At 34.1% G+C, this 13,489-nt stretch overlaps 1 protein-coding gene across 3 annotated transcripts in view; it reads right to left on the reverse strand.

Annotated features, from left to right (window-relative positions):
- The window catches only part of RTTN (rotatin), a 160,209-nt gene that overhangs the window by 84,862 nt on the left and 61,858 nt on the right, over window positions 1-13,489 (reverse strand). For all 3 annotated transcript variants that reach the window (XM_087439327.1, XM_087439328.1, XM_087439329.1), the window contains exons 27-28: window positions 8,379-8,533; window positions 5,199-5,418 (exon numbers count right to left, since the gene is read on the reverse strand). In XM_087439327.1, the coding sequence (XP_087295453.1) occupies window positions 5,199-5,418; window positions 8,379-8,533 (375 nt within the window). The remainder of the gene's footprint in view (window positions 1-5,198; window positions 5,419-8,378; window positions 8,534-13,489) is intronic.

Here is a 13,489-nt window from a genome sequence, read left to right on the forward strand (position 1 = left end):
ATCTGTTCTCTTTACCCATGTATTTGTTATCTTCTACATATGAGAGAAATCGTGCAGTATTTGTCTTTCTCTCGCATATTTCGCTTAGCATCATACCGTCAAGGTCCATCCATGTTGTTGCAAATGGGACGATTTTGTCTTTTTTTACTGCTGAGTAGTATTCCATTGTATATATATATATATACCACCTCTTCTTTATCCATTCATCCGTAGAAGGGGACTTGGGTTGCTTCCACTTCTTGGCTATTGTGAATAATCCTGCAATGAACATAGCGGTGCATAAATCTCTTTGGATCATTGATTTTAAGTTCTTTGGCTACATATCCAGTAGTGGGATAGCTGGGTCGTATGGTATTTCTATTTTTATTTTTTTGATAAATCTCCATACTGTTTTCCATAGTGGCTGTACCAGTTTGCATTCTCACCAGCAGTGCATGAGTGTTCCCCTTTCTCCACATCCTCTCCAACATTTGTTGTTTTTTGTCTCGGTAATTATAGTCATTCTGACTGGTGTAAGGTGATACCTCATTGTAGTTTTGATTTGCGTTTCCCGGATGATTAGTGATGTTGAACATCTTTTCATGTGCCTGTTGGCCATCTGTATATCTTCCTTGGAAAAATGTCTGTTTATATCCTCTGCCCATTTTTTGATTGGGTTGTTTGTTTTTTTGTTGTTGAGTTGAATGAGTTCTTTATATATTTTAGAGATCAACCTCTTGTTGGAAAAATGATTTGCAAATATTTTCTCCAAGTTGGTGGGTTGTCTTTTCGTTTTGTTGATGGTTTCCTTTGCTTTGCAGAAGCTTTTTAGTCTGATGTAGTTACATTTGTTAACTTTTTATTTTGTTTCCCTTGCCCAAGTAGACATGGTATTTGAAAAGATGCTGCTAAGACCAATGTCATATAGTGTACTGCCTATATTTTCTTCTAGGAGTTTTATGGTTTCAGGGCTTACATTCAAGTCTTTAAGCCATTTGGAGTTAATTTTTGTGTATGGTGTATGATAATGGTCTACTTTCATTCTTTTGCATGTGGCTGTCCAGTTTTCCCAACACCATTTGTTGAAGAGACTTTCCTTTCTCCATTGTATGTTCTTGGCTCCTTTGTCAAAGATTAATTGTCCATAGACATGTGGTTTTATTTCTGGGCTTTCAATTCTGTTCCATTGATCTGTGTGTCTGTTTTTGTGCCAGTGCCATGCTGTTTTGATTCCTATAGCTTTGTAGTATATTTTGAAGTCAGGGATTGTAATGCCTCCAACTTTGTTCTTTTTTCTCAGGACTGCTTTGGCTATTCGGGGTCCTATGTTGTTTCACATAAATTTTAGAATTCTTTGTTCTATTTCCATGAAGAATGTCATTGGGATTCTGACTGGGATTGCACTGAATCTGTAGACTGCTTTAGGTAGTATGGACATTTTAACTATGTTGATTCTTCCAACCCATGAGCATGGACTATCTTTCCATTTTTTTATGTCTTCTTTAATTTATTTCAATAATATCTTATAGTTTTCAGTGTATAGGTATTTCACCTCTTTGGTTAAGTTTATTTCTAGACACTTTATTCTTTTTGTTGCAATTGTAAATGGAATTGTATTCTTGATTTCTCTTTCGGTTACTTCATTGTTAGTGTATAGAAATGCAACTGTTTTTTTGTCAGTTGATCTTGTACCCTGCAAATGTGCTATAGTTGCTGATTATTTCTAATAGTTTTCTGATGGATTCAAGTGATAAAATGGCAGTCTTAAGCCCTCATATATCAATAATCACTCTAAATGTAAATGAACTGAACTCTCCAATCAAAAGACACAGAATAGCTGAATGGATTAAAAAACAAGATCCAACAATATGCTGCCTCCAGGAAACACACCTCAGCTCTAAAGACAAACACAGGCTCAGAGTGAAGAGATAGAAGATGATGCTCCAAGCTAACAGCAAACAAAAGAAAGCAGGTGTTGCCATACTTATATCAGACAAAGCATACTTCAAGTTAAAAAAGACAATGAGAGGGGCCGGCCTAGTGGCGTAGCAGTTAAGTTCGCGTGCTCCGGTTCAGTGGCCCAGGGTTCGCAGGTTCAGATCCCAGGTGCAGACCAATGCACTGCTTGTTAAGCCATGCTGTGGCAGCATCCCATATAAAGTAGAGGAAGATGGGCACAGATGCTAGCCCAGGGCCAATCTTCCTCAGCAAAAAGAGGATTGGCATCGGATGTTAGCCCAGGGCTAATCCTCCTCACAAAAAAAAAAAAAGACAATGTAAGACAAAGAGAGGCAGTATATAATGATAAAACAGACATTCCACAAAGAGGACATAACACTTGTTAATATATATGCACCTAACACAGGGGCACCAAAGTACATAAGGCAACTATTAACAGACCTAAAGGGAGAAATTAACAGCAACACAATAATAGCAGGGGACGTCAACACCCCACTTACATCAATGGATAGATCATCCAGACAAAAAGTCAACAGGGAAATAGTATATTTAAATGAAACACTTGGTCAGATAGACTTAATAGATATGTACAGAGCATTCTATCCAAAAACACCAGAATACACATTCTTCTCAAGTGCACATGGATCATTCTCAAAAATAGACCATATGTTGGGAGAGAAGGCAAGCCTCAATAAATTTAAGAAGAATGAAATCACCTCAAGCATCTTTTCTGACCACAGTGCCATGAAACTAGAAATCAATTACAAGAACAAAACTGGGAAAGTCAGAAATATGTGGAGACTAAACAACATGCTACTGAACAACTATTGGATCAACGAAGAAATCAAAGGAGAAATTAAAAATTACCTGGAGACAAACAAAAATGAAAATACACCATACCAACTCATATGGGATACAGCAAAAGCGGTCATAAAAGGAAAATTCATAGCAATACAGGCTCACCTCAACAAACAAGAAAAATCTCAAATAAGTAATTTAAACTGCACCTAACAGAACTAGAAAAAGAAGAACAAACAAAACCCAAAGTCAGCAGAAAGAGGGAAATAATAAAAATAAGAGCAGAAACGAATGAGATAGAGACTAAAAAAACAGTAGAAAGGATTAATGAAACTAAGAGCTGGCTCTTTGAGAAGATAAACAAAATTGACAAACCCTTAGCCAGACTCACCAATAAAAAGAGAGAGAAGGCTCAAATAAATAAAATTAGAAATGAAAGAGGAGGGCCGGCCCCGTGGCTTAGCGGTTAAGTGCGTGCGCTCCGCTGCCGGCGGCCCGGGTTCGGATCCCGGGTGCGCACCGAGGCACCACTCCTCCAGCCATGCTGAGGCCGCGTCCCACATACAGCAACTAGAAGGATGTGCAGCTATGACAGACAACTGTGTACTGGGGCTAAATAAAAAAAAAAATAAATTTAGAAATGAAAGAGGAGAAATTACAACAGATACTGCAGAAATACAAAGCATTATAGGAGAATACTATGAAAAACTATATGTCAACAAATTGGATAACCTAGAAGAAATGGATAAATTCTTAGACTCATACAACCTCTGAAAACTCAATCAAGAAGAAATAGAGAATCTGAATAGACCAATCAAGTAAAGAGATTGAAAGAGTAATCAAAAATCTCCCAAAAAACAAAAGTCTAGGACCAGATGGCTTCTCTGGAGAATTTTACCAAACATTCAAAGAAGATTTAATACCTATCCTTCTTAAATTATTCCAAAAAATTGAAGAAGATAATTCTAGATTTTAAAAATTCAATTCATTTACAGTCTTCCCCAAAATTGCCAGATTTCCTCATCATCAAATTCTACTAAACATTTAAGGAAGAAATAACACCAATTCAAATCAACTATTCCAAAGAAGGAAAAAAGTTATATAAAGAAAAAGAAAATTATATACATATAAGGGTGGACTAAATTTGATATTAAAACTTGACAAAAGTTTTATGAGAAAAAAGACAAATGCCAATAATTCTAAAAACATTTTTTTGCATAAGCAAATTCATACAATAATCCTAAAAACATAAACAAACTACATCTGTTAATACCTAAAAGGAATAATACATCACAACCTACTTGAAATTCTTCCAGAAATACAAGGTTGTCTAACATTTTAAAATCAATCCATATAATTCATCACCTTAATGAAATATAGGAGAAAAATCATGTAATTATCTTATAAGATATAGAAAAAGCAATACACATTTATGATTTAAAAAAAAACCCTTAGCAAAGTAGGACTAGAAGAAAACTTCCTTATTTTTCTTTAATTAATAAAAAAAAAACTACCACAAACAGCACACTGAAAGGTGAAAAATTAAAGGCCTTCCCCTTCAGTTTGAAAACAAGGATTGTGGGTATATGGTTAATATATAAAAATGGAGTACATTTCCATAGATAACGTTAGAAAATAAAATTTTAAAAATTCATTTTCACTGAGAGACAATAATTTCATAGAGCAGATTCCAAAATTGCTCTGAACTAATAGAAAAAGAAAAACCAAATGTCCTTCAACATTGTAGCATAGAGAATACTATAAAAAAATGAAATTAAACTAACTCCTCCTACAGGCGGCAAAATGAATAACTCTCATAAGCATACTGACGAAAGAAAGTTCCAGACATAGGATTCCATTTTATAAAATCAAAAAAAAAAAATCAGAAATTACTGTATATAATAACACATAATTAAGTGGTAAAACTAACAAGAAATGCAAAGATGTGATTACCATAAAACTCAAAATAACAACTGCCCTTCGGGAGAGGAGTAGAGATTGCGGGGGCGGGCAGGGTATGATGAATGTTTCCAGAGTGCTAGCTATGGTCTATTTTTAGATTGGAGGTGGTTACACGGGTGTTTGCTATGTGATGATTCAGTTATGTATTTAAGTTCCGTGTATTTTCTGCATATATGTTGTATTTCACAAATAAAAGCATTAAAAAACATAAGTGAGTAAACAAATTACCCTAATGAGTGGACTTAAATGTATACCTTAGTTTATTTTTCTTGAAAAGGAATACATTCATAAAAGTGATCTTACATACATATTTGTTAATAAAAATCATTAAAACATTTAACCATCATGAGTCACATAAATACTGAATAATAATCTACATTAAACATAGTAATATACACAATACACTTAACATAGTGCCTAGCATACAGTAAGTGATCAGGAGCTATCTTTTGGGAGGGTTGTTACTATTGTTGTTATAGTCATTGGATATTTTTACTTACTTCAAGGAGACCTGACAAGTACTTCATACAAATTTCGAGCGGCTTTGTGAGAGGAGAATGTGAGCTCCATCCCGGAAACGCCGTGAGGTGAGCCATCCCTCGTAAGGTCCTCTCGAGGGAAGGCAGGCCATAGAAATGAGGAGCATCCGTGACTCTCAGACACTGGAGCAGTTTCAGAGCCAGCTGTGTTTGGAAAACATAAAAAAGTTCCAAGCACTTCCTGTGTATGTAAAGGAGGAAAAAAATCAACCAGAGAACAAATGTGACAGGCTTACTAGGCTTTCTTACTGTAGTATAGGGTTATCAACAACTTACTGTATCAGAAAAGTGTGAACCAGGGGAAAGGCAGAAAATATTCCCTCTCAAAATAAGCCTTTTCAAGAAAAACATAGTTAAAATACCATCTAGGGTATATGATGCAAAATACAAGTAGCAATTACATTAAAAAATACATAAATAGATATTGGTACCACTACCCAATACTGAAATTAAAAGTTGGAATGAAAAATTAAATGCAGTTTCAATGAGTTTAACTAGCATATATTAAACCCTTACATTTAATCATTCAGTATCAGTAAAATATTAAATTTTTAATTGGATAAGATGTATTGTTTTTTCCCCAGAAAGCTAAAATAAAAGGAAAAGAAAGGTTTTAATAAGTTTGACACATAATTTAAACAAAACTGTCAGAAACAGATCAAGAGAACATTTTCTACCAGAAAACAAAATCCCTTAAATTAAGCAGCTAGGCATGGATCCAAAGATATAATTCCTGCAAGAAATAATATCATTGTGTAACAAAACATTGAATAAAATCTGAAATTTCTTCAGTTTTACAGATCTTTAGAATCCAAAACTGACAACTGACTATATTACTACCCATTCCATCACAGTATTACAGGTGTACAGGTGCATGATTTTTAAAGATCATAATTTTTATACACCTGTCATCCAGCTGCTTTTAAAGTTTTAGAAAGACACAAAACTTAAACAAAGCCTAAAAGTTATTTATATAAATTCATATTTCTCACAGATCAACAACAAGGTAATCTAACTAATATCATTAAAATTGTTCTGTTTTTTAATCTAACATGCAAGTCATTCTCATTTTCTGCTCCTCTTATCTTAATCATTTAAGAAAAACTATACAACCAAAGGGATTGGAGCCACTGCAAACATCCAACCTCCAACCTCAGTTAAACCCTGGCATATCTGCACCCAGTTCCCTCTCCTGGTCCCTGCAAACTTTCCCCAAGCTCCACAGCCAGCTGCCTCACCCCCACACAAGTTCCCCTCTTGGCAAACGGTCTTGCCTCTCATTTCATAGCGAAAAATGAAATTATCAGAAGTTAATTCCCTCCATGTCCTTCTCCCCACACCTACACCCTTATCTATTTAATCCCACTTTATCTCTTTATCCCACACTCTTTTCTAATGCACTGCTCATTCATCTCTCTCCTCAACATACATCTCTTCCCCTGCCCTCATTTTCTCTCTTCTTATTTCTTTCTCTCCTTAACTACCTCTCTTCTCTTCTGCCCTCCATCTCTTTTTCTTCTTCTCACTCTAATTTTCCCTTATGATAGGCACATGTCCAACAACCTATAAGCATGTATAAGTAGCTTCCATCCTAAAACAAATAAAAATCCTAACCTGTTCTTGACTGACACATAAAAGAAGGTGTATCACACACTCTTTTCCTTAACATCAAAACTCACCTAAAGAACAATGCACACCATTGTTTCTCAAAGCCTAGTTCAAGGACCACCTGTGGTGCTTACTTAATATGCAGATTCCTGAGCTACTGATATTAATATTTTAACAAACCCCTCAGGAGATTCTTATGCACATTCCAGGTCCAGCTGCGCAGAATCTACTATCCTTGCATTTGCTTTGTTCTTGTCTTTAGTACTTTATTGAGGCATAATTTGCATACAGTAAAATTCAAAAATCTAAGTGCACAGTAAATGATGCTTTACATATGTATATAATCATGTAACCACCAAGCATAACAAGATAGAAAACATTCTCAGCACCTCAGAAGGTTCCCAGGTATCCCTCTCCAGTGAAATTTCTATTGACTTGTATTCTAAATTCACCAATCCTCCCTTCTACTGTGTCTAGTCTGCTCTTAAGCCCATGCAATGAATTCTTTAGTTTAGAAATTGTATTTCTCAGCTGCAGAATTTGTATTTAGTTCTTGTTTGCAGTCTCCATTTCTTTGCTGCTGACATTTCCCATATTTTTATTAATCTTGTCCATCTTTTCATATAATATCTATTATATCTATTACTTAAAATAATATTATTTATAATAGTAGCTTTAAATTTCTTGTCATATTTGACATCTGTGGATCTGTTTCTAATGACTTTTTTTCCTTAATTATGGCAGGCGTTTTCCTGCTTCTTCATAATTCTCTTCATTTGTGATTGTAGGTATCCATACAATGCATAAACAAAATGTGGTACATCCACACACAGAATATTATTCAGTCATAGGAAGAAATAAGCACTGATATGTGCTACAATATGAATGGACTCAGAAGACATGTTGTTAAATGAAAGAAGCCAGACACAAAAGGCCACACACTGTTTGATTCCATTTATATAAAATGTCCAAAATAGGCAAATTCATAGACAGAAAGATTAGTGGTTGCCAGGGCTTAGGTAAAGGGTGAATGGAAAGGGACTGTTCAAAGGATACAGGGTTTCTTTTTGGGGTGACGAAAATGTCCTGGAATTAAATAGTGACAGTTGCATCTCGTTGTGAATATACCAAAACCCATCCTATTGTACACTTTTAAATGGTTAAAATAGTAAATTTTATCTAATTTTAAAAATTAAAAAAAAAAGTCAGAACTACAGATATACATTTGAAAATCATCAATGTAAAAATAGTCATACTGGGAATGAGTACTCAGGTAGATGTGTAGAGAATTAAGAGAGGAACAAAAAGTAAAGCCTAGAAAACAACAAAATACTGGGTGTGTGTGTGTGAAATTACAATCAGGCTGTATCAAATATTCAACTGAAACAAAAACAAAAAGATCACCCAACTGATTATTTTTGAAGTCTTTCCTCCTCTTAATTTGAAACAAGTGAAAAGTAAAACTCTTCACAAATCAGAATAAACTTAGGTTCTGTATAAATGTCCCCAAACCTTCAATGATACAAATGGTACCTGTCAGTAACTGCCATGAAACTGAGCAGCAAGGTATTGAAAAGAGCAATGAGTTCTTTCTGGAGTTGCTGCCTAACAGCAGTCCGGATGTCATCTGCTTCCTCTCGTGTCTGTGACTCTGTCAGAACCAGCAGGTCTAATAGTGGGTTTGGACTCTAAAAAATGAAATTTGTGGAAAAAACACATTTACTCTCTGATTGAGTAACATGCTGTCTCCTATAAAGGTTTATTGTTGCTAATCTGCTCTGGATTAACTAAGAGTTATACTACCTAACTAGTCAGTGTGGGTCTCTACTGCATTAGTAGAGATGTTCTAAACTCAAAGGGTACTTCATATGTTATCTCAACAAAAGGAATGTAGATCTATTATGGAAAACTGAGGAAAACAGAGATAAGCACAATGAGAAAAACAAAAACCACCCATAAGCACACCTCCCAGAGATGGGCACTATTAGTATATGGGTACATACTCTTCTTTTTGTGTGTATGAGGATAAATACAAACAGAATTATTATTCTATATTTTTAACAAAACTGAGATCAAGTGAAAAAATCCACTATTATAATCATTCTTTTTTCTTAATATTATTAGCAGCATTTCTTCAAAAACATTATCTTAATATCTGATTGTTTTTTAACCACAGGAATTTACCAACTGCTGGGTAATCAATCAGTGATATCTAATTTCACTGAGCTGCAGCAGTATGCACTCAACTTGATTATATGCCATGTATAAATTCTAAGCAATGAAATTACTAAATCAAAACATTTAATAGTTTTAATACTTTATTGCCAAATTGCCCCTGCAAAAAGTGTACCAATACATACAACTAAGCAGGGTCTGAGAAGGGCCACAGCATCCAAGCCAATGCTGAATATTATGATTATTGTGATCTTTGCAGTTTGATAAGCTGATAAACAAATAAAACTAGTACTATTTAAATTTTTTCCTATATTCCAACTTTAAAAAAATTGTAGCTAAAGAAATGTTATAAGATTACTTCTAATAATATTGAGAGAGCAGAAAATGTTACATTAACCAACAGCATTAAAGATATATGGAATATTTATTAATCATCTATAACATCACAGGCACTGCATTAAAAAGTGAAAGAAAACAAGATTTCACTTAACTTTTTGATTAAACTAGAAGATCTGCATTTTCATATCTTACAGATGGGCAAATGGAGGTTTACAAAGAGGTTAAGTAACGTGTTCAATGTCACACGGATGAGCAGAGCAAGGACTCAACCTCAGAACCGTCTTACCTCAAAGCTAGTTAATATTTCATCCCCAGCATTATGTCATGTCAATAGCATGTATTACAACAGACAAAAAGAGATAAAATCAAAATGTAATTACTGTCGTCATGAAATTCTTCACCTAAAGAACTCAATTCAAAAATAACTGCATTCTTTTTTGGGAAAAGAAATGGAAAAAACTGGAAGAAAATTCCAAGTTGTTTATACTATGTGGTATGTGGAGTACACTTCAGTCAGGTACATAGGCTTATAAATAATATAACTGAGAGCTTTGGGAAAGTGTTGGGGAGAGATGTTTACTTTACTATGTTTCACACCTATGCAGCATTTCTTTTCAGCTTTTCCTTTCATCTTGAACAAGAAGTGCTTCATTTGGATCAAGTAAAATTACATAAAACATAACTACAGGTTCTATGTTTCATACATGAATAAAACAATCAAGACACACATTTAATAAAATCATAAAAATAAATACATATTCTATAGTATTCTTAGCCCCAAGTAACCAAAGACTTACACCCACCACTCCCTCCAACCCCCATAAATACTGACAAAATGAACAAGCTTTTTTAATGCAAACTCCATCTTGGTAAAATATAATTTTACTATCAGGAACTATTAATTCTGATATACAGATAAAAATTAAGTAGAAGCTACTGATTAATATATGAATATATTGATACAGCATGTAGATACCTAACATTAAGATTCTTCCAAAGAATCTCATCCTGTTAATAACTCATTTCTGCTTGTAAATTGCTGAGACTTTTTCCTTTTAGAACATATCTTAGATTTACATGTTAACATTAAGATTCAGTGAACCTCAACAACAACAGTTCTAAAAGATGGGATGAACTGCCATTCCTCAAGTGTAATAGAGAACAGAAGAGATGTCTCTACTGATGCTTGTTGACCTCAAGTGCTCAATCATACCTGAAGGTTTTGTCTTTAGACATTAGTATTTAATCCTAATTTTAAGTCAACTCCACGGGCCATTATTTTGTCACTGCTGACCTTCAAAAGGCAAAATTTCTATAATGATGGTTTGTTTTCTTTACGCACACAGTTACCACTCATATCCAATTTTCCGTCCATCAGCAACCTACAACAGTAGGATGTACAATGCCCTCCATGAACTCTAAGTGCACATGTGCCTGCGAAAGTCGGAGAACAGAAGAGTGTATGTTGTGTAGTTCTAAATAGCTTCTCCCTCCCAAAAAATGATGGCCCTACTTTTACGATCTTCCATCAAAAAATTCATTCTGAAAACAAAGGTACTCAAACTCAGCACTTCTAGGTTGTTTCAGATATTAACAAAATATCATTACGTTAAAATATAGATTGGTGATATAATAAATTCCTAAAGTGCCTAAGAATTAAAATGTTTGTAATAAATGAATGTTTTGATAAAACACACAGACAAATTTTCACAAGAGAAAGTTCCTAAATCTTCCCTCAGTAAGTTAGCTGATTTTTTTACACTTCCTATTAGCGTTCTTCTGCCTAAGCAGGTATCACATCTGCCTAATTTTGTTTGTTTCTGCCACTATCACTTTTACACGTCTTTTCATGTTACATCCATACATTCAAAACAATTCCTTTGGAAATGCTATTTTACTGACCTTCTTAAATCCTTTCTCACTTATTTTACCCACTTCAAATGATAAACTTTAAAGGGTACTTGATTTTCTATTTTCAGGCTTCCTTTATTTTGAACATTGGTCAGTTCATAACACTTAATAATTTAATCCTTGTAGCATGATATTTAGAGAGGAAACCCTCCTGTTCATGGATGCTTAAGTCCACTTTGCTCACCCTTAAAAGTATTATTATTTATAACACTAGTGACGATAATAAACGAGGAGATAAAGTAAAAGTTTTCCAAAGACAGCCTTGATACCATGCAAAGTCAAATAAATTTAACTATACCAAACATCCTTTTCTAAAAGTACATTAAAATTACAGTACAACCTTCTAGAATCTTGTAGAAATTTCATCTTAATTTCAAAACTATGAATAAGTTATACAATATACGTCAGCATTCACGACACACTACAAAATTCATAATCATTTAAATGTAAAATTTTAACTATCTAGTTACAGTTACATAATTTAGACAAACATATTTTAACATGCACAGTGATTTCCTATTGTTATATACTATATAAAAAGTCTTATATGCAAACGTTCAATTATTGCATAGATTTCAGGAAAAGATTCTAAAACTGAATAAAGCCCTCTACATCTGCTATTTTCACAACCCAAAGCAACCATTATCTCCAGAACACAAGAACTCTAACCTAAGAAGGAGACTGTTTTAGAGCTTATTCTTTTTCAAAAATGAGTAAAAAAGATTATGAAGTTATAAAAAATGTATAGATCAAAAATCGATTTGAGCTATTGAAAAATTCACTCAGAGGAAAAGCTTCATAGAGATTCTTTTAATATTTTAATATCCAATCTTTAAAATATTTAAACATGTTTAAAAGCTGAAAGAATTATAATGATGTTAGCTTTTTACTGTTTTGCTTTGTTAAAAATGTTCAGAAAATAACTGTCTCCAAACACTTCTTTAATTTTTTAATAATTAAAAGATGAGAAAATCAAACTAAATATGGTACTTTGAAATCATCCTTGAGAAAATAACAGAAGGGCAAACTTTACTGAACAATGAATCTATGTACTTGGGAAGTTCAATCATCTTATAAAAGATCCAAAAAATTTACTTTAAGGAAATTAAGTCTTTGCATCTCATTTGTTATATTTTTCTCAGTTTATCATGTTTTTAACTATGCTTAAGGTATTTCTTGCCATACATACAGAAGCCAATAAAATTTACACATAAATGTCCTTCCACTGGACAACTGTTCTATCATAAATTTCAAAAAACAAAAACAAAGTTAACCTGAAAGAAGTAAAAGTGACCAGAAAAGAATACAGAAAATAAAGTTCATTAAGGAAAAATTTTTTAAAATAATTTAATGTAGTCCTTCAGGGGCTGGCCCTTAGAGTAGTGGTTGGGTTTAGCGTGCTCCACTTTGGCAGCCCAGGTTCGCTGGCTCAGATCCCGGGTGTGGACCTACACCACTCGTTGGCGGCCATGCTGTGCTGGCAACCCACATACAAAATGGAGGAGGATTGGCACAGATGTTAGCTCAGGGCTAATCTTCCTCAAGTGAAAAAAAAAAAAAAGAGGAAGACTGGCAACAGATGTTACCTCAGAGCGAATCTTCCTCACGAACAAAAAAAAAAATGTAGTCCTTCAAAAAATATAGGCATATCAAAGGAAAACACTACAAGTCCAATCAAAGAGTCAAGTACATACAGGGAGCCAGCTCATGATTTTTAAAACCTGGTGTCAATTCAAATCAGGGGTAGATACATGATATAGGAAAACTGCTAACCATTCAAAAAAATAATCTACATCAAAAGAAATTCTAGATGAATAAAGATGTAAAAAATAAAACCTTAAAAGTTACAAAAGAAAACATGAAAGTGTTCACTCAAAACTTTGTAGTAGAGAAGATCTTTCCAAAAAGATACATAATTTATAATCTATAAAGAAAGAAATCTATAAATATGACTACCTAAAAATAATACGGCAGTGAATAAAACAAACAACCTGTCCTCATGCAGTCCGTACTCTAGTGGGGTGGAGCGGCATGAGGCAGACAGAAAAGGAACACAGATACTCCACAGGCGGGAGTGATTAGTGCAATGAAGAAATATGCACTGGGACAAGAAGGCAGAGGCAGGCATGGAGGGATGCCACACTAGATACAACGGTCAGAGAATGCTCCTCTGATGAAAAGAGCACTGAGTAAGTGTCGTGGTCAGTCATACACATCCA

This window comes from Ceratotherium simum, chromosome 14 (genome assembly GCF_057802395.1).
Source record: "Ceratotherium simum simum isolate JZ-2026a chromosome 14, ASM5780239v1, whole genome shotgun sequence".
NCBI lineage: Eukaryota > Metazoa > Chordata > Mammalia > Perissodactyla > Rhinocerotidae > Ceratotherium > Ceratotherium simum.